This window comes from Giraffa tippelskirchi, chromosome 7 (genome assembly GCF_054371585.1).
Source record: "Giraffa tippelskirchi isolate mGirTip1 chromosome 7, T2T-mGirTip1v1.2.pri, whole genome shotgun sequence".
Taxonomy (NCBI): domain Eukaryota; kingdom Metazoa; phylum Chordata; class Mammalia; order Artiodactyla; family Giraffidae; genus Giraffa; species Giraffa tippelskirchi.
Window position 1 is genome coordinate 23,437,379 of NC_137281.1, and position 22,588 is coordinate 23,459,966.

Below are 22,588 nucleotides of genomic sequence, written 5' to 3' on the forward strand. Positions count from 1 at the left end.
TAGATATATAAATATAAGAGTTTCCAGTTTGGGGTCTTCACAAAAAGGGCTGCTAGAAGAATGCTTTTGTGTTGCAAGCGAGTACCTATGGGTGAGTTTCTTTAGGGTATACAAATATGAGTGGAATTGCTGAGTTATATGTCATGCATATCTCCATCTTTACTGTATAATGCCAGAGTGTTGTCCAGTTTACATGCCCACATTAGTTTTTAAGGGAATTCAAAATCTATAGCAACACTTGGTATCGTCAGATTTTTAGCAAATCTTGTGGATATGTGACATCAGAATCATTTTGTACCTTTAATCTCTATTCCCCTGAGATTATCTTTTCACATGTTAATCGGCCTTTTGCATTTCTTCTTTTGGGAAGTGCCTGTTGAGGCTTTTGCCCATTTATCCACTTCCTGTTGTTTTATTAATGACTTTATTAATGAGTTCTTTGTATATTGGAATACTAGTACTCTGCTTCATTATATATGTTGCTTTCTCTTCCTCCATGGCTTACATTTCATATTCTGCCTGGTGTCTTTTGATATGCCAAAGAAGTTTTTAACATTAATATAGTCAAATTTGTCAGCATCTCCCTTTCTCATAAATTATTTTTTAAAAAAGAAATCTCCAAGCTCATGAAAATATTCTTCTATATTATCTTATAAAATATAATATTGTTTTGCTAAAAGAGATTTTAGGTCCATTATGCATCAGAAAATGATGCTACAGAGAGGTCCAGTCTCATATTTTTTACCCATGGATACCCAGTTTTTCTAGTACCTGTTATTGAAAGGACCATTATTTTCCTACTCTGAATTTTGTCATAAACTAAGTATCCAAATATGTGTGAGTTTGCTTCTGGGCTGTCTCTTCTGTGTTATCTTCATCCATCTATGCACTTGTTCACACTGTTTTCATTACTATAGCTCTGTAACAAGGCTTTATATTGATAGAATGAGATATTCTATATGTTTATTCTTCAAGAGTGTTATGGTTCTTCTTGGTCTTTTGTATTTCCATATGTCTTAGTCTTCTCAGGCTGCTATAACAAAATACCACAGACTAGATAGCTTACAAAGAGAAATTTATTTCTCCCAGTTTGGAATGCTAGAAATCCAAGATCAGAAAGCCCTCATGGTCAGGTGAGGGCCCTCTTCCATGCTGCAGACTTCTTGTCCTCTCTGCATGTGGCAAAGAGTGAACTAGCTCCCTGGGGTCTCTTTTATAAAGGACACTAATCCAATTCATGAGCATTGTGCTTTCATGACCTAAACACCTCCCAAAGACCTCCACTTGCTAATACTGCCACCTTGGGCATTAAGTTGTCAACATATGGACTTTGGGAGGAGACAAAGATTTAGACCATAACACCACATAAATTTTAGAATTAGCTTATTGAATTGGCTACAATGCAGCCTATTCAGTTTTGGGTGGGTATGATATTGAATCATATATATCAAATTAGAGGGAACTGACAATTTTGAAATAGAAGAAAGCTAGAGGACTTCTGGTACCTGATCTCAGGACTTACTACGAAGCTGTACTAATCAAGACAATGTAGTGCTCATTTGGATAGAAGTAGAGATAAATGATACAGAATAGGAAGTTCAGAAATAGTGCCATGCATATATGGTCACTTGATTTTCAACAAAGATGCCAAGGTTATTCAATGGAGTAATGATAGTCTTTCCAACAAATGGTACTGAAACAACTGGACATCTGTATGCAAAAAAAAAAAAAAAGAACCCCCACCCATGCTTCACATACTATACAAAAATAGTAACGCAGAATGAATCATAGATTTCAATGTAAAATCTAACATTATAAGACTTCTAGAAGACGTAGGGGAAAATCTTGAAGAGTCTAAAGTGACCTTAGCACAGATTTCTCAGCTCACAGAAGGTACATATTATGGAGGAAAAGTTGACAAATTTAACTTGAAATTTAAAGCTCTGGTATTCAAAATACAATGTTAATAAAATAAAAATATGGGTGGCAAATAAGCAAATTAATAGATCGTGCAAGTCATTAGTCATAAGGAAAATACAAAATTGCAGTGAGATACAAATACACATTTTAGAATGATTATAATTTAGAAAAAAGGATACTACTGAGTACTCGTGGGTATGCAAGCAATCAGAACTCCTGTTTCTGGTGGGAGTGTAAATTGGTATTATCATTTTAGGAAACAGGCAGTGTGTTAGTCACCAGTTGCTACATAGATTATACATATTTAGCAGTTTAAAACAACACACATGTGTGATCTCACAGTTTCTATGAGTCAGGATGCTGAGCTGAGCTGAGCTTTACTGAGTCGTTTGTTTAGGTCTCTTAGCAAGACTGCGTCTGAGGCTCAGTTGAGGGAAGGTCTGATCTCAAGCTCATGTGGTGGTTGGGAGGATTCAGTTCCTTGTGGGCCATCAGATTGAGAGCCTCAATTCATTGTTGGCTGTTGGTTGCCCTCAGTTTCTTGCTAATGGGCTAAATCACGTGGTATCTTACTTCATCAGAACCAAGAAGAGAGAGAATAGAGGAAGTCTGCTAATAAGACAAAAGTTAAAATTTTATGTAATGCAATCATGGAAGTGACATCCTGTCACTTTTGCTGTGTTTTGTTGGTTAGAAGCAGGTTCCACCTACACCTGAGGAAAGCATATTACACCGGGCATACATACTAGGAGACTGGGATAACTGGAGGTATCTTAGACTCTGTCTACCGGAAGTGTCTCCTTATAAAATTATATATTACACTTATCATTTTTGTTGTTTTTGTTCAGTTGCTAAGTCATGTCTGACTCTTTGAGACCCCATGGACTGCAGCACATCAGGCTTCCCTGTCCTTCATTATCTCCCAGAGTTTGTTCAAACTCGTGTCCATCGAGTTGGTTGATGCCATTCAACCATCTCGTCCTCTGTCATCCCCTTCTCCTTCTGCCCTCAATCTTTCCCAGCATCAGAGTCTTTTCCAATGAGTCGGCACTACGCATCAGGTGACCACAGTATTGGAACTTCAGCATCAGTCCTTCCAATGAATATTCAGGGTTGATTTCCTTTGGGATTGACTGATTTGATCTCCTTGCTGCCCATGGGACTCTCAAGAATCTTCTCCAGCACCACAGTTCAAAAGCATTAATTCTTTGGTGCTCAGCCTACTTTATGGTCCAGCTCTCACATCCATACATGACTACTGGAAAAACCATAGCTTTGACTGTATGGACCTTTGTCTGCAAAGTAATATCTCTGTTTTTTAATATGCTGTCTAGGTTTGTCACAGCTTTTTTTTCCAAGGAGCAAGCGTCTTAATTTCATGGCTGCAGTTACTGTCTGCAGTGATTTTGGAGCCCAAGAAAATAAAGTCTGTCACTGTTTGCATTGTTTCCCCTTCTATTTGCTATGAAGTGATGGGACTGGATGCCATGACCTTAGTTTTTTTAAGCCAGCTTTTTCACTCTCCTCTTTCACCTTCATCAAGAGGCTTTGTTCCTCTTTGCTTTCTGGCATTAGGGTGGTGTCATCTGCATATCTGATGTTATTGATATTCCTCCCAGCAATCTTGATTCCAGCTAGTGATTCATCCACCCTGGCATTTTGCATGGTGTACTCTGCATATAAGTTAAATAAGCAAGGTGACAGTATATAGCCTTGACATATTCCTTTCCCCATTTGGAACCAGTCCATTGTTTCCTGTCCGGTTCTAACTGTTGCTTCTTGTTCTGCATACAGCTTTCTCAGGAGGCAGGAAAGGTGGTCTAGCATTCCCATCTCTTTAAGAATATTCTAGTTTGTTGTGATCCTCAGTCAAAGGCTTTGGTGTGTGTAGTCAATGAAGCAGAAGTAGATGTTTTTCTGGAATTCCCTTGCTTTTTCTATCATCCAACATGTGTGCATGCTGAATCACTTCAGTCACATCCAACTCTTTGGGACCCTATGGACAGTAGCCTTTTTTGTACAGTTCTTCTGTTTATTCTTGCCACCTCTTCTTAATATCTTCTACTTCTGTTAGGTCCATATCATTTCTGTCCTTTATTGTGCCTTTTGTTGCATGAAATGTTCCCTTGGTATCTCTAATTTTCTTGAAGAGATCTCTTCTAGTCTTTCCCATTCTGTTGTTTTCCTCTTTCTTTGCATTCCTCACTTAAGAAGGATTTATCTCTCCTTCCTCTTCTTTGGAACTCTGCGTTTAGATGAGTATATCTTTCCTTTTCTCCTTTTCTTTTCCCTTCTTTTCTCAGCTGCTTTGCCTTTTCTCAGCTTTTCTCAGACAACCATTTTGCCTTGTTGCAATTCTTTTTCTTGGGGATGCTTTTGGTCACTGCTTCCTGTACAGTGTTACAAACCTCTGTCTGTAGTTTTTCAAGCACTCTCTCTATCAGATCCAATCCCTTGATTCTGTTTGTCACTTTCACTGTATAATCATAAGGGATTTGATTCAGGTCATACCTGAATGGCCTAGTGGTTTTCCCTATGTTCTTCAATATAAGTCTGAATTTTGCAACAAGGGGCTCATGATCTGAGGCACAGTCAGCTCCTGGTCTTGTATTTTCTGACTGTATAGAGCTTCTCCATCTTGAGCTGCAAAGAATATAATCAGTCTGATTTCTGTATTGACCATCTGGTGATGTCCATGTGTAGAGTTGTCTCTTGTGTTGTTGAAAGAGGGTGTTTGCTATGACCAGCAACTCTTTAGCCTTTGCCCTGCTCCAAGGCCAAACTTGCCTGTTATTCCAGGTATCTGTTGACTTCCTACTTTTGCATTCCAGTCCCCTATGATGAAAAGGACATCTTTTTTTGGTATTACTTCTAGAAGGTCTTGTAGGTAGGTCTTCATAAAATATTTACCATATAACCCAGCAATCCTATGCCTAGGTATTTACTCAAGAGAATATAAAACATATGTCCACATAAAAATCTACACATGAATATTTATAGCAACTTTATCAAATTGTCCAAACTGGAAAAAAACCAAATATCCATCACCTGGTGAATGAGCAACTACATTATGGTATAGCCACAGTGGAACACTATTCTATGAAAAAAAGAGATGGAACTGTTGACACATTTAACAACATAGATGAATCTCCAAAGCCTTATGCTTAGTGAAAGAAACCAGACGCAAAAGTCTATGTACTGTTCAGGTCAGTCACTCAGTCGTGTCCGACTCTTTGTGACCCCATGGACTGCAGCACGCCAGGCCTCCCTGTCCATCACCAGCTCCCAGAGTTGACTCAAATTCATGTCCATTGAGTCGGTGATGCCATCCAACCATCTCATCCTCTGTCGTCCCCTTCTCCTCCCGCCTTCAATCTTTCCCAACATCAGGGTCTTTTCAAATGAGTCAGTTCGTTGCATCAAGTGGCCAAAGTATTCGAGTTTCAGCTTCAACGTCAGTCCTTCCAATTAATATTCAGGACTGGTTTCCTATAGGATGGACTGGTTGGATCTCCTTGCAGTCCAAGGGACTCTCAGGAGTCTTCTCCAACACCACAGTTCAAAAGCATCAATTCTTTGGCGCTCAGCTTTCTTTATAGTTCAACTCTCACATCCACTCATGACTACTGGAAAAACCGTAGCCTTGACTAGGCGGACCTACATACTGTATGAAAGTGAAAGTGAAAGTCGCTCAGTTGTGTCCAACTCTTTGTGACTCCATGGACTATACAGTTCATGGAATTCTTAAGGCCAGAATACTGCAGTGGGTAGCCATTACCTCCTCCAGGCGATCTTCCCAACCCAGGGATTGAACCCAGGTCTAAGCGTCTGCCTACAATTCGGGAGACCTGGGTTTGATCCCTGGGTTGGGAAGATCCCCTGGAGAAGGAAATGGCAACCCACTCCAGTACTCTTGCCTGGAAAAAATCCCATGGACGGAGGATCCTGGTAGGCTACAGTCCATGGGGTCACAAAGAGTCAGACACAACTGAGCGACTTCACTTTCTTTCTTTCTTTTCTCCTGCATTGCAGGTGGATTCTTTACCAGCTGAGCCACAAGGGAAGCCCTCATACTGTATACTTTTGTTTATATTGTATTCTCTTAAAAGGCGGAGTTATAGGGAAAGAAAACAGATCAGTGTTGCTTGAGATGGGGATCGAGAGAGGATTGACAACCAAAGGAGGGAACCTTTTCAGGGGTAATGGAAATATCCTATATGTTGATTTGATGGTGTTACATAACATATACATTTGTCAAAACTCATAAAACTACACGTAAAATGGATGATTTTGACTGTGTGTAGATCATACCTCAGCAGGTCTGACTTAAAAATAAGTCTTTAGTACTCAAGGATTTTTTTAAAGGCGCTAGAGTTTGAGGTTTGGCTAGTGGATGTGTTTTATTTTGCAAAGTTTTGAAAATTAAAAACTTAAATGTTTGTTTCTCTTTCTGAAGGCTGATGTCTCCTCTATGGCAAGAATGCCTTCTTAATTTATAGACCATTTATTGAACTGATTGCACATTCAGCTCTTCCCATGCTATATTCTGAGTATTGACTACACCTGCATAAATACACAAAGCTTAGAAAAAAAGGGACTTCACTGGTGGTGCCGTAGTTAAGACTCCATGCTTCCAATGCAGAGGGCAGGCGTTCAATCCCTAGTCAAGGAACTAAGATCCCACATGCCTCATGGAGCAATCAAAAAAGAAATATTAAACCCATCATTCTTAACTTATAAAAGGCTAATGGGAATTAGTACTCTAACTTGCTACATGGACAGTATAAGAAGTATAATGGATTTTAACTCAATTTACTTTCTTCTAACCTAAATGCTAATGTTATATATTTAAATTGTATGTATTTTTAAAAAGCTACACAGCTGTTTTTAATACCATCAGTATTTATTTTATTTAAATGTAATTGGTATATAATGTATTAGTTTTAGGTGTGCATAATGATTTGATATATGAATATATTGCAAATGAATGCCACAGCAAGTTTAGTTAAAATCCATCATCCCATAGTTTTTAACTGAACTTCTGTGGCATTCACTTGCAGTATATTCATACAGCAAATCATTATGTCCATCTAAAACTAATACATTATGTCAATTACATTTCAATAATAAAAATAAATAAATGAATACTGATAATATAAAAGAAATCCATCACCACACATAGCTAGGGCCTCTCTGGTGGCTCAGTCACTGAAAAACCTGCTTACAATGCAGGAGACACAGGTTCAATCCCTGGGTTGGGAAGGTTCTGTGGAGAAGGAAATGGCAATCAGCTTCAGTATTCTTGCCTGGGAAATCCCATGGACAGAGGAGTCTGGTGGGTTATATAGTCCATGGGGTCACAAGAGTTGGACATGACTTAATGACTTAAACTGCCACCACCTCGCATAGTTATAGATTTTGTCTTGTGATAAGAACTTTTAAGATCTACTATCTTAGCAACTTTAAAATTTACAATACAGTGTTGTTAATAGAACTACAGTCACCATGCTATACATTACATCCCCAGGATGTAATTATCTTCTAGATGGAAGATCGTTCCTTTTTACCACCTTCACTTACTTCACTTATTTCACCCACTTCCCAAGTCTTTAGCAATCATCAATCTGTTCTCTGTATCTCTAAGTTCATTTTTTTGATCCTACCTATAAGTTGGAGCTTAATTTTATTTGTCCTTCTTTGACTTATTTACTTAGTATAATACCCTCAAGGTTACCATACATGTTGCAAATAGATTTCCTTTCTTAAAACTGAGTAATATTCCATTGTATATATACATCACATTTTTGTTTTCCATTCACCCACTGAGAAACATTTAGATTATTTTCACATCTTTGGCAATGCTGCAGTAAATATGGGGTGCAGATATCTTTTTGAGATAGTGATTTCATTTCCTTTGGATAAATACCCAGAAGTGGAACTGCTGACTCATATGGTAGTTCTGTTTTTAATATTTTGAGGAACTTCTATACTGTTTTCCATAGTAGCTGCACCAATTAAAAAAAATCATTAGAATATAGTTGACTAACAATGTTGTGTTAGTTTCAGATATAAAGCAAAGTGATCAAGTTATACATATATACATTCTTTTTTAGATTCTTTTCTCATATAGATTATCATAGAATATTGAGTAGAGTTCCCTTTGATATACAGTACATCCTTGTTGGTTACTCTCCATGGGCCAAAGAATCCGCCTACCAATGCAGGGGATGCAAGGGACACAGGTTCAATCCCTGGGTTGGGAAGATCCCCTGGAGAAGGAATTGGCAACCCACTCCAGTATTCTTGCCTGGAACAATTCCATGGACAGAGGAGCCTGGTAAGTTACCATCCAGGGGGTCACAGAATCTCAGATGTGACTATGCAGACAAGCACATATATAGTAGTGTGCATATGTCAATCCCAAATTCCTGATTTTAACCTCCCCCCCGCCTCCCCCTCACACCGCATTTCCCTTTTGGTAACCGTAAGTTTGTTTTCCATATCTGTAAATCTGTTTCTGTTTTGTAAATAAGTACATTTATAACATTTTTTAAAACCGGATTCTACATATGAGCGATGTCATATGATATTTGTCTTTCTCTGTTTGACTTACTTATTAACCTAGCATGATAATCTCTAGGTCCATTCATGTTGCTGCAAATGGCATTATTTTGTAATTTATAATGGCTGTGTAATATTCCATTGTATATATGTATCACAGTCTTTTTTATCCACTTCTCTGTTGATGGACATTTAGGTTACTTCCATGTCTTGGATGTACACAGTGCTGCAATGAGCATTGGGATCCATGTATCATTTCTGTTTTTAAAAGATTTTTTTGATGTGGATTATTTTTAGTCTTTATTGAATTTTTTATAGTATTGATTCTGTTATGTTTTGGTTCTTGGCCCTGAGACATGTGAGATCTTAGCTCCCAGACCAGGGATTGAACCTGCATGCCCTGCATTGAAATGTGCCAGTGTGCTGTCAGGGAAGTCCCTCATTTCTAACGGTAATTTTCTCTGGATATATGCCCAGGAGTGAGATTGCTGGATCATATGGTAGTTCTATTTTTGGTTTTTTAAGGAACCGCCATACTGTTTTCCATAATGGTTGTACTAATTTACATTTCTACCAACAGTGTAAGAGGGTTCCATTTTCTCTACACCCTCTTCAGCTTTTGTTGTTTGTAGACTTCTTAATGATGGCCATTCTGACCAGTATGAGGTGATACCTCATTCAAGTTTTGATTTTCATTTCTCTGATAGATAGTAGTGATGAGCATCTTTCCATGTGTTTTTCAGCCATCTGTGTCCTCTTTGGAGAAATGTCTATTTAAATCTTCTGCCCGTTTTCTGATTGGGTTGCTGTTTTTTTTTTTTTTTTACAATAGAGCTGTACGAGCTGTTTGTATATTTTAGAAATAAATCCCTTATCAGTCACTTCGTTTGCAAATATTTTCTCCCTTTCTGTGACTTGTCTTTTTGTTTGCTTATGGTTTCCTTCATTGTGCAGCTTTTACGTTTAATTAGGTCCCATTTATTTTTGTTTTTATTTTCATTACTTTAGGAGGTGGATCCAAAAGGATATTGCTGCAATTTGTGTCAGAGAGTGTTCTGCCTATGTTTTCCTCTAAGAATTTTATAGTATCTCAATTTGCATCTAGGTCTTTAATCCACTTTGAGTTTATTTTTGTGTATGATGTTAGAGAATATTCTAATGTTGTTCTTTTATATGTGGTTGTTTAGTTTTCCCAGAACCACTTATTGAAGAGACTTGTTTTTCCATTGTATAATTTTGCTTCCTTTGTCAAAAGATTAATTGATTATAGGTGTATGGGTTTATTTCTGGGCTCTCTATTCTGTTCAGCTGATAAATGTGTCTGTTTTTGTGCCAGTTTCATGTTGGTTTGATTACTGTAGCTTTGTAGTATTATCTGAAATCTGGAAAGCTTATGATTCTAGCTTTGTTCTTTTTCCTCAAGATTGCTTTGGCAATTCTCAATCTTTTTTTTCCTCTACATTTAAAAAAAAATTAAAGTATGGTTGATTTACAATGTTGTATTACTTTTGGGGATAGAGCATAATAATTCAGTTATACATGCATATATGATATATGTAAAATATGTATATAATATAAATTCTTTTTTCAGATTATTTTTCCTTATAGGTTATTACAAAATATTAGTATAGTTCTCTGTTGCTATATGGTAGTTCCTTGTTGGTTATTTTATATATAGTAGTATGTATATGTTAATCCCAAACTCCTAATCTGTTCCTCCCCACCCTTTCCTCTTTGGTAATCATAAGTTTGTTTTCTGTGTCTGTGGGTCTATTTCTGTTTTGTATATAAGTTGATTTGTATCATTCTTTTTAAGATTTCACATATAAGTGATAGCATATGATATTTCTCTTTCTCTCACTTACTGCACTTAGTATGATAATCTCCATGTCCATCCATGTTGCTACAAATGGCATTATTTCATTCTTTTTTATGTCTAACATTCCACTGTATGTATGTGTACACACACCACATCTTTCATCCAGTCATCTGTTGATGGGCATTTAGGTTGCTTCCATGTCTTGGCTATTGTAAACACTGGGGTACATGTATCTTTAGGAATTATAGTTTTTTTTGGATATATGCCCAGGAGTGGGATTGCTGGATCATATGACAACTCTATTTTTGGTTCTTTGAGGAGTCTCCATACTGTTTTCCATAGTGGCTGTACCAATTTACACCCCAAGCAACAGTGTAGGAGGGTTCCTCTCCAGCATTTATTATTTGTAGTTTCTGATGATGGCCATTCTGACCAGTGTGAGGTGATTGTAGTTTAGATTTGCATTTCTCTAGTAATTAGTTAGGGCGTCTCTGGCGGCTCATACGGTAAAGAGTCTGCCTGCAGTGCGGAAGACCTGAGTTTGATCCCTGGGTCAGGGAGATCCCCTGGAGAAGGAAATGGTAAACCCACTCCAGTATTCAAGCTTGGAAAATCCCATGGATAGAGGAGCCTGGCAGGCTATATAGTCCATGGGTGGCAAAGAGTCGGACACGACTGAGTGACTTCACTTTGAACTTTAGTGATGTTAAGCACCTTTTCATTTGTTTTATTTGCCATCTGTATATAATTCTGGACCTTTTGTGCTTCCATGTAAGTTTTAGGATTATTTGTTCTAAAATTCTGTAGAATTTTTTCTAAAGTTCTGTGGAAAATATCATGGGTAATTTGATAGGGATTGCATTAAATTTGTATATTGCTTTGGGTAGTATGGCCAATTCAACAATATTAACTCCTCCAATCCAAGAACATAGGATATCCTTTCATTTCTTTGAATCATGTTCAGTTTATCATTGTTTTCTAGTTCTCAGTATATAGATCTTTCACCTCCTTAGCTAGGTTTATTCCTAGGATCTTTTTTTGAGGGGGGTGGTTTGATGTGATTTTTAAATGGGATCATTTTTTTACTTGCTCTTTTTGGTATTTCATAATCAATATAAAGTAGCCCAACAGATTTCTGTACTTAATCTTACATCTTGCTACCTTGCTAAATTCATTTATCAGTTCTAGTATTTTTTGTGTAGAGTGTTTACAGTTTTCTGTTAGATTATCCTGTCAGCTACATATAATGACAATTTTACCTCTTCCTTTCCAATTTGGATACGTTTTCTTTTCCTTATCTGATTATTGTGGTTATATCTTCCAACACTATGCTGATGAGAAGTGGTGAGTGTGGGCATCCTGTGTATCATTCTAATTTTAGTATATGTGCTGCTGAATCGAGTACATCACTCCCTCAATATTCAGTGGGTTCTCTCAATTGCTCTCATGCTAGCTCTCTCCCATATGCTTTCCCTGTCCCTTTCTTCCTTTCTCCTTACACTCCCTATTCTCCATGTCTTGCTGTGTGTGCTTTGTTTCTGAATCTTTGCAAGCCCATGGACCATAGCCTGCCAGGCTCCCCTGTCCATGGTGATTCTCCAGGCAAGAATACTAGAGTGGGTTGCCATGCCCTCCTCCAGGGCATCTTCCCAACCCAGGGATTGAACCCAGGTTTTGCACATTGTAGGCAGATTCTTCACCATCTGAGCCACCAGGGAAGCCCATCCATGTCTTGCTTAGTTTTAATCCTTTTGATTAGTTTCTTCTAAATGTGGCATTTTAATTTCAGCCCTTTCAGATCTTACCTTGCCTTGCTCCCCAGCTCCCTGACCCCATAAGGAGAGCATGCAAAGCCTCTCCTTGTTTTAGCCATTCTCATGAGTACCGGTTGGCTATTTTAGTGTTTCCCTTTTCTCAGGCTAATCTGATTCCTCTTCTTAGATACTTGTTGATGCTATGCAGGGCATGTAGCTTTGATGGTTTGTCCCTTTCTGCTCATATTTGGGGTTTGTGAAGATACTGTGTTTGTGGATTTTGGTTTTGTTATTCTAGTCATTCTGTTTTCATGGGGTGATTTTGAGAGATTTTAAGTTATCTTCCATTACAGTTTTTTAGAATTTCTTTACCCTTACTCTTGAATGATAGTTTAACAGGATATAAAAACCTACATTGGGGCAATGGGATGACCCAGAGGGATGGGATGGGGAGGGAGGTGGGTGGGGGATCCAGGAAGGGGAACACATGTAAACCCATGGCTGATTCATGTCAATGTATGGCAAAAACTATTACAATATTGTAAAGGAATTAGCCCCCAACTAAAATAAATAAATTTATAAAAAAAAAACAAAACCAAAAACCCTACATTGTTAGTTCTTTTTTCTCAGTACCTTGTGGCTATTACTCCATTGTCTCCTATGCCTATTCTTGATGATTTAAAAAAAACAAAACTTCTCATAGTCAAATTGTTTTATCTTTGCCAAATGTAAAGAGGAAATCTTAAAAGCCATCAGGGAGAAAAGTAGCTTACAGATTACCTGTAATTTCACTGGGGTATGTCTCAGTGTCAGGTTAGTTCATTTATCTTTCTTGGTATATCATGTGTACTTTCAATCTGAGAATATTTTTCCATTCTGGAAAATGACCATATCATTGTGTTACTGATTATCACTTATTATTATACTTTGGCCACCTGATGCGAAGAGCTGACTCATTTGAAAAGACCCTGATGCTGGGAAAGATTGAGGGCAGGAGAAGAAGGGGACGACAGAGGATGAGATGGTTAGATGGCATCACCAACTCGATGGACATAGGTTTGGGTGGACTCTGGGAGTTGGTGATGGACAGGGAGGCCTGGCATGCTGCGGTTCATGGGGTCACAAAGAGTTAGACACGACTGAGCAACTGAACTGAACTGAATTGTTACTCTATTTTTCACATATAGGATTTTGTTTTTTCTGGCCATACCATGTGGCATCTTAGTTCCCTGACCAGGGATCAAACCCTCCCCCTCTGTATTAAGAGTTCAGAGTCTTAACCACTGGACCACCAGGCAAGTCCCATATATAAAATTTTTAACTAGATTATTTTCTTCAGTCATACCTACTCTGCTTTTGTTTCATAAAGAATAGTCATTAATATCATAGGCCATTAGATTTTAAGTAAATCCATCTGATTATTAAGTTGTTAATTATCTTTGTAAATTTTCTTTTTCATGTGATTGGGAATTTTAATTTTGGAGCTTATGTGAAAGCCCCCCCCCCCCACTCCCGCCTCAAATCTCTCTTTATAGTCCCTTATTCTTCTCTAGTGGCTTTGAAATTGCCTCTGCACCGGCCTTAACAACTTGGGTAAAAGTTATCCATGAAACATTCTGGGCCTGCTCCTTTTCCTGGGGAAAGGGGGAATGTTTATTTGTATAGCTCTTTGACGGAAGACACCCTGGAGAAGGGAATGGCAACCCACTCCAGTATTCTTCCCTGGAGAATTCCATGGACAGAGGAGCCTGGTGGGCTATAATCCATGGGGTCGCAGAGAGTCGGACACGACTGAGGCGACTGAGCAAGCACGCATGGTTAGCTCTTCGATAACAAAATAGTCTTCAAAGTTAAGAGGGGTGCCTCAGCTCATTAAATGGAGTTCTGGAAGTCTGCATTTCTTTTTTCTGTACTCATCTTCTTTCTATTGCACTTATACATGAATGACGCATGGAAATATCAGTACGAGTATGAGATTTTTACAGATAGAAAATCATAAAAAATATTCTATGCATCTTTTTTTCTAATGAATCAACCAGAAAAGCCAGGTAGCAAAAACTGAAAACAAATTTGAAATTTCATAATTATCTAACTCTATTAGGATTATATTCTAATTTTTTTTCCAGGTTTGGGGTGAGGCCTAGCTTTCAAATATTCTATTAACATTTGCATTTACTTAAAAAAACAAAACCTTGTAACTCCTTTCAAACAACTGTTTAATACCACTCTTCAGTTTGGAGACAAAGATACAAAGGGTTTCAACTAGTTCTTCCAAATTCCTAGACTGTTTTTTTTAACTGCAATTATTTTCTCTCCTAGAAAAACCATTTGTCTAGTATAGTTTTTATCCTGTCCAGCCTAATTTTTTTAAAAAAAAAGATTTCTATTTTCCATTTCTCTGTGCTGAAAAATGTCCCTCTCCTTTTACTTTTCAGAAAGTTTGGGGACTGAAAAAATTTTGAATTTTTCCATCCTCATTTTATACAATTCTATTAATGTCTGTACTCACTCATTTGAGACCTTGCCTCCCATGAAGCTGAAGGATGAGGATGAAGATGAGGATGAATACCCTTTGCTTCATTCTTTAATTCATTTAGTTGGTCATTCAAATCGTAAATGTAGGCTAGCAGGCCATCTACATTTATACCTACACAAATCAGTGCCACACAAGGCATATGCTGCTGTGAGGGGTCAGAAAAGGGACAGGACAGATGTGATGACATAGGTGTCATGGAGTGAATGACAGTAGCTAAGCCTTTAAATATAGAGGGAAGAGTACAGGGTGTGCTTTGAAGGTGGACTGGTTAGTGGAGCAGATTATCTGCAGATAAGTATAGTGGGAAAAGTACCCTGAAACAAATCTTGAATTTTTAAAAGCAGGTCATGAGTTAACACTTGAAGCTTTTCATTTATCATGGATGTATTATTGTATTCCCAATTTAAGTAAGATAAAATTTCTGTCAAAATAGTAAACATAAAAACATGATTTGACTTTAGCAAGAATGACTAGTGTCTGCTGAAGCCTGATTTTTATCTTTCTTCTGTATTACTTAGCGCAATGAATTCATCTCAGAGTGAGAATCATACTTCCACATTAATTGATTTCCTTGAGCCACATTTGGTTAGCCTGAAAAATTATTTGTGTGAAAGATGTCATTGAAATGAAAGTGCTTTTTTTCTAAGACTGGAAATAACTTTATGAATAGTGATAACCCTTATATCAAGGGAGAAGAGCTGAAATAGTGTTTTTACTGTCAGTAATACCTCTGCTCCATGGGCTGACTTACAACTTTAAAACCTAGGAAGTGGTTTTCCCACTCTGATGTGGCATTATGGCAAGGTAAAAAGTGGCTACAATTATGCATTTACCTACCTTTCTTCTAACCCCCATCACATAATTAAGCAAAAGGATGAAGTAGTTGCAACCTTTGATTCTAAGAGTAAGTCAGCATCTGTCATGTCCAGGGAAGTCTGTTGGGGAGATCAGACTCCTAAGTTAGTTCAGACCTTTTGGGAAATTTCATAAACACAGGTAACAACTTAGAAAGTTACACAGAATTCTTACACACTGTCTAAAAACTAAACTTGACTTCTGCTTTCAGCTGAGATGGAGCAGTAGCAATCAGATGTACCTTTCCCAGCTGAAACAACTAAAAAGACAAGACAAAATTGATGAAAGAATGGTTCTTGAGACTCCAGACACCACACAGTGAAGAACAGTGATCCCTGGGAGAGGAGAAACAAGGTAAGCCCTTTGATTATCTCATCTTACCACCTTAAGAGAGTTTCCAGCCTGCAACACAAGGTGAGGAATATAGGTGGAACCCAGCAGATACCCTGAGCTGAGAGAAAGGTAAGTCTAGGGAAACCGAGGCAGTTAGAATTTGAAGGACAGAGTACCAGAGAAGCGACCTCTGGAGATCTTCACAGGGTCCTCATTACGTATGCATGTTAGCAAACTACTTCAGGTTGGGAAAGAACCAGCTCAAAAGAGGGAACAGCACCTGATGCACATACAGGGTGGGGAAAAGTTTGTGGAACGTTTGAGCAGAGATCTCAGAAGTGTCCTCCTTCAGTAATGGGGAATAATTAGCCCTTGATTAGTATTCTGGTCCTGCCCAACAAAACTTACACAAAAGATTTGAAGGGATGAACTGTTTTTTTTTCTTTAATAATTATTTGGCTGTGCCAGGTCTTAGTTGCATGTGGGATCTTTGGTTGTGGCGTATAAACCCTTAGTTGCAGCATGTGGGATCTTCGATCTTTGTTGTGGCATGTGGGATCTAGCTCGCTGACCGGGGATCCACCGCGGGCCCCCTGCAATAGGAGTTTAGAGTCTTAGACACAGACCACCAGGGAAATCCCTCAGACTGGTTTTAGATACCATAAGGGCATCTCAGAACAAACTGGAAGTTTATAGGAACACAAAAATGTCTAGCACCCAACAAGGTAAAATATACAATAACTGGTATCCAATCAAAGATTACTAGTCTTGTAAAGAGGCAAGAAAACACAATTCATAATGAGGAAAATAATCAAACCAACTTAGAACTTACACACATCTTAGGATTAGCTGAGGATGACAGTAAAACAATTATTGTTACTGATATGTTCAGAAATTGAAGTTGAGACATGAAAGATCAAAAATGAAGCACATTTGTTCCCTGTAGGAGCCACCGTAGGAGGACGGGAAGCGCACAGAGTAGAGTACCCTGCCCCCACACCTTGCCAATGAAAAAGTAACCTCACCAGACCAGAGTCTCAGTAAGCTATGCTGCTAAGTCACCTCAGTCGTGTCCAACTCTGTGCAACCCCATAGATGGCAGCCCACCAGGCTCCCCCATCCCTGGGATTCTCCAGGCAAGAACACTGGAGTGGGTTGCCATTTCCTTCTCCAATGCATTAAAGTGAAAAGTGAAAGTGAAGTCGCTCAGTCGTGTCCGACTCTTAGCGACCCCATGGACTGCAGCCCACCAGGCTCCTCAATCCATGGGATTTTCCAGGCAAGAGTACTGGAGTGGGGTGCCATTGCCTTCTCCGCAGTAAGCTATGAGTTAACTTCAAATGACCTAATGCATATATAATTGAAATCCCTGAAGGTGAAGGAGAGAAGGAGGGAAAGAGATAGAAAAAAGATTTGAAAAATGTTTGAAGAATTTACAATTTTGACAAAAAGTAGAAGAGTCGGACACGACTGAGCAACTTCACTTTCACTTTTCACTTTCATGCATTGGAGAAGGAAATGGCAACCCACTCCAGTGTTCTTGCCTGGAGAATCCCAGGGACAGCGGAGCCTGGTGGGCTTCTGTCTATGGGGTCGCATAGAGTCGGACATGACTGAAGCGACGCAGCAGCAGCAGCAGCAGTACTTCACAGGTACATGAAGCTCCCACAAATCCCAAGCACAGAGACATAACTAAAACTACACCAAAGCACAACCAGTGGTACAGAGAAAAATCTCCCCACTAGCTGTCTCTTAGACATGATCGTGTATGTATGTCAGTGCTACTCTCTCACTTCGTCTCACCCTCTTCTTCCCCTCCTGTGTCCACAAGTCCATTCTCTACGTCTGTGTCTCTATTCCTGCCCTGTAGAGGGTTCATCTAGAGAACAAAAAGTACATTAAAAATAAGGATGGCAGCAGATTTCCTACTGGCAACAATTCAAATGAGGCAACAGTGGAACACCATCTTTACACTGTTGAAAGAAACAAATAAGTTCAACTGATTACAAATCAGACTTTGAAAACTATTCAAAAATCAAACTTAGAACCATATAACAAAGAAATCAAAGCAGATACTGTATAATGTCCTATCTACAGGCAGTATACCAAAGCTTCATTTATATGTTGTTATTCTCAGAGAAAAGAGAAAATGGCTCACCAGCCATCCACCATAGCCTTTACCAGCCCTCTCATACCAATATCAGCAATCTTATTTCCAATACCATCACTGTTTCTGACTAAAAATGGAGAAGGTTCACAGAGCCATAGCTTCCTAAGACCTGTGTCCCTGAGGAGTTCATATATGTAGAGGCTATCGTGGAAATAGTCTACTCAAGCCTTTTCTCTGTGCTAGTGTAGTTTTTACTCAGTTGTTCGCATGCTTCTTCCTGATGTTTATTTTGCTGGTTACTAGAATAATAGTCTTTTTTTAAAAGCTCTTCCTGTGTTTTGGGCTGGAAAGATCTCGCTGCATTACTTTGGTGCTTTCCTTTTTCAGTTTTGTTTCATGTACGATTCATTTACTCTCACAGTCTCATTTTAGATACTGCTGCTCCCAACCTGTGTATTCAAACCACCTCAAAAAAGGCAATGGCAGTGGGAAAGTTGTGAGAACCTATTCCGTTGCCTCTAGTCTGTCTCTGTAACCCCAGACATTTAAGCTGTTGGCCCACCAGCATGGCGAGGCAGGAATGCCTATTCTGGCAAACAGAAGCAAACTACAAGCCATCCTTTTCTGTGACCTCATTAATCACTAGAAGCTGGGTATGGAGAGAATGAAGCGCAGACTCAGTACAGTCCTCCTGTACAACTCATGGGCAGAAACACCCTGAAAACTCTCTATGCCCTCTGAGATATGTACAGACAGAGACATATCAGCTGTAAACATGCATCAAGCAAAGGCTTGATGGGATTGCAGTCCCCACACTCTTGAAGTAAAGCAAGAGTTAGAGAGCTGTGATTCCAAGGGATCTACAGCAAACAAGTGGAGAGTTAATACTGACAATGATAGGAGCAACAGATACTCAGCACTGAGTATGCACCAGGCAGGGTCTGAAGCATTTTATGGATATTAACTTATTTAACCTTCACAAGAAGCCTATGAAGCAGGTACCCTTATCCTCATATTACTGGGAGTAAGTGATGCCATCCAGGTCACAATGGTGAAGCCCGTTGGACTGACTCCTGCTCTCTCAACCTCTCTCCGAACTGTGGAGGGAGGAGGAACACAGGACAGAGACTGAACACATGGTCAGTGCCTTCTCCCCTCACTCCTTCACCATCCTGAACACCTGGCATTGATGTCACCCACTTTGCCTACTTTATAGATCACTTTGAGGAACAAGCAAGAAGTAATTTTGCAAACCTTCACAATGTATTTTAAGTGCCATGCCAACAGAAGGGGTTACAGAGGGGGTCTAAGAAACAGTAGTGATGCACCAGGGGGCTGTGCTGGAGGGCAAAGAAGTGTGAGTGTAGTAAGCAGCTTTCAGTGTTACAGAGACGGAGAGTGTCTGCCATTCTCATACGCTGTGCTTTGTTGTTTCTTAGCACTCATTTCTCAGGCCAGAGGATCTTGCCCCAAGAGTAAAACAGTTCATTCAAAAGCTTTCATTCTTATATTAATAAGAGATCCCTAAATTGGATTAAACAGTCTCTTTGTTCCATACAGATAAGAAATGAAGCAGTCATAAAGGATAAAGAACAATTTTTTTGTATCTGGAATTTAAAAACTCCAGAAGATAGCTTGAGAAGAATCTACGATAATTGGCTAAGACATTTAAAAAATATATGCCTCTCTCTGAAAAAAAAAAAAAAAAAAAAGAAGGAAGAAATATACCCACCATCTTTGCTATGAAATAAAGATAATGGAAAGCTTTGGCTACTTTAATGGCCCCGAGAGCACTAATTTTGCAAGTTTTGCCAGAGCCTTGCTGGTCCACACCCAGCAGTAATATACAGAGACTGAGCGGGCATGTCTGTCCTATAATTAAGGCTACAGAGCAGAGCAGCAGGTACAGACTTCTCATCCTTCAGCTCGACTCTTAAACTGCTCGTGCTCTTGTAACTTAAAGTCTAAACTTGATAAAAGTGAGATTTGTAAGGTCATTAGTCTATACCAGGAGCTAGGCACTACAGACATTTCTTTAAAGCAAAATTAGAAACAGCTACCCGACTAACACACATCAGCCATTCTAGGATGTTGCCATTTCACATTTTCCAGGGGGAAAACTGTTAATTCCAAGTAGATTAATATCCATATGAGCATGATCTTGAAGCCAGATTGAAAGACCTCTTTTCCTTTCTCTGTAAAACTTTTCTAGTAACAGGAGGAGTCCCTCCTTACCCAGCCCTCTCTCAATGTAATTTAGGTGCTTAGAGGTTTTTCTGATACAAAGGGCCTAACCATCACCAAGGTTTTGTCTTATTTTCTTAGTAATAATTTATCTTAAGAATTTGAATTGTAGTCACCTTCCTGCAAAGAGCTGAAGCAGCAAAAACCTCACTGCAAAACTAGTTCCATTTAAAACATTTCAGTGTGATCCTGCCAGATCTTAAAATAATTATAGCCTAGGAAGGCAGACATGGCTTTGGGTTTGAACAGTTTTTATCATGCTGTATGTACCTTTCTGTGGGGTCAGAAGAAAGATCAGTGACCTAACTGTGTGCCAAGAACACATACTAAGATGGAAGCCATGTGGCTCTGAAGGAACACCCAGCAGAAAGTACAGTGCCTGGAGAAAGAGCAGGGTTTCCTTAGGGACAGTGATACTACCTGCTTGGCACAGAGGTTCCAGCTACCAGTGAGGGAACCGGCTTCTCCTAGTGCTGCCTGTACCCATTGTAGGATTCTTTGAGATGTTGAGTTAATAGGGTCACTGCTGCTTCTTGAATGCCTGTGTTAGGAACTAAGAAAAAAGACTTGGTAGACAATGGCTGTCTGAGCCAATAGAAGCAGGTTTCATAGTTCAACTCCTGGTGTAGGAAAAAACCCTTGTTGGCTGAGGACAGATGCTGCAGACCTTGCAAGAAGACAGCTCTCTTGCAGTGCCATCCAGGCCCACTGCTAGAGTTGTGTAAATTATTTACGGGCTTTGGCTATAAATTAGAGATGAGTGGAAGGGCCTTTAGGTCTGATTTTGGATGTACTCCTTATTAATGAATTTCACCCTTTTTCTGCTGGAAAGGGTGGGGGGGTTGATAAGAGGGCCAAATTTCCTCTTGTATATAGGAATTACTAGTGCTATTACTGTTTTGAAGACTGTTCTTATCTCAAATTCTACTCTAACAGAGTTTTAAAACCCTTTGCTAGGAAAGGTAAATGTAGTCAATCATTCATTTAATTCAACTCACTTTGTGTCTCCTTGCGTTGTAAACAGTGGATCTGATTCCCATTTCAGAGAAGTTCATCTTACCTCTTTCCTCGCCATCAGCAAAACTTCCTTGCTTGTTGTTGTCCCAGGTACCTAAAATTTGCATATAAACATGTGAATTACAAGTATCAATGCTATTAGGACTCTTTGCGGCCAAATATCATCCAAGCTGTCACGCTTACCCTTCTCAAGGAAATAAACTAGTCAGCTCCATCACCAACACTTCCTGCACCTTCATAAGTGCCAGGAGAGACAAGGACACTCAGAAATACCAAAGAGCTTGTGTATCCTGGAGTAAGTGTCCTTGCTCACACAACCTCAGGATCAATTATCAGCCTCTCTCACACACACACAAAATCTGGTGACAGAGACAAGAACTTTTGCTCATATTTTTTTAATGTATCACAATGAGCAGGAAACATACTTGATGAAATATTTTCAAAGGAGTATATTCAATTACCATCTACAATCAACTTAACTATGACAACAAAGTTTTTGTGACAAATTTTTTTCAGTTTGAAAGTTCCATGTGGTTCTGTTAGTCTCCATGTATTTTGGTACAGTTCGAGATCAGCATTGTTACAGTAACAAAAAAGCTAACAAGACTACATTATAGAAAAACACCAAGAACGTCATTTTTGGTTTCACTTGCTCTATTTTTTTTTTTGTTTTTTTTTTTTTGTTTTTTTGTACATTGCAAAGGCTGTTCATATACCTCTTCACCTCAGGGTCACGTTCATGTATGCTTTCTTTCCTACCCAAACTTGCCCCCCTCCCCCCCCGAAGAAAGTAAATAAACAAAAAAACTAGTCAAACTTTGTTTCACAGTGGGCAGTATCTCAGCGCCAACAACCAACCAACTCAATTTATGCTTCTATTTAAAATGTTTTAATTTAATTTATTATTTAAAAAAAATATATGTCCATGAACATCAAGTGCACTGGCTTGGGTCACTGCCTCTCTCTTCTACAACTTCCTGCCATGCCTGATAAACTCAGGTTTAAACACATGCCGTCTGTTTTACTTTATTTTCAATTGTGTAAAACTTTGGCCACATTCATATCTTTAAATAGCTTTTAATTAAAAAAAAAAAACTTCCTAGATTTATTAAACTTTTCCGTGTGTGTGTTTCCTTCTTAAGTTTCTTTTTAGAGGATGGAAGAAATAACTCCCATTCTGTGGGCGCATTTGGTGCTGTGACTGAATGGTGCCCAGCACCAACCCACACTGTGGAAAGAAAAAAAACAACCAACCAAAATATGAAGTGTTAATGGAGGTGAAGAACTAATTTTAAAAGTGAGTTGAGATATCCTATTCAGCTACCTACAGGAGTAAATTCTCTGAGTGAGACCAGTCTAAACAGTTGAGCATTGTAGTGAATTCATGCTTTGTAAATGATTCTGGTCACAGCCATGGTGGATGTCAGCCCGCAAACATC

General features: G+C 38.9%; 2 protein-coding genes across 18 annotated transcripts in view; one reads left to right on the plus strand and one right to left on the minus strand.

The window, feature by feature from the left end:
- The window catches only part of LOC145514579 (uncharacterized), a 168,832-nt gene that overhangs the window by 113,306 nt on the left and 32,938 nt on the right, over nucleotides 1–22,588 (plus strand). For 15 of the 17 annotated variants that reach the window (XR_014060246.1, XR_014060236.1, XR_014060241.1 and 12 more), the window contains one exon: nucleotides 15,657–15,799. Coding sequence is in view for 1 of the 17 variants with exons in the window: in XM_081512671.1 (XP_081368797.1) it covers nucleotides 15,657–15,767 (111 nt within the window). In the remaining 16 variants the exon portion in view is untranslated. Of the gene's footprint in view, nucleotides 1–15,656; nucleotides 16,523–17,347; nucleotides 19,605–22,291; nucleotides 22,447–22,588 lie in introns of those variants that run through there. The other 2 variants (XR_014060240.1, XR_014060247.1) reach the window with 2 other exon arrangements.
- The window catches only part of ZFHX3 (zinc finger homeobox 3), a 296,214-nt gene that overhangs the window by 34,499 nt on the left and 239,127 nt on the right, over nucleotides 1–22,588 (minus strand). Inside the window, exons 11-12 of the mRNA XM_081512565.1 lie at nucleotides 21,193–21,243; nucleotides 12,835–12,930 (exon numbers count right to left, since the gene is read on the minus strand). Coding sequence (XP_081368691.1) covers nucleotides 21,207–21,243 — 37 coding nt within the window. The 3' untranslated portion in view covers nucleotides 12,835–12,930; nucleotides 21,193–21,206. The remainder of the gene's footprint in view (nucleotides 1–12,834; nucleotides 12,931–21,192; nucleotides 21,244–22,588) is intronic.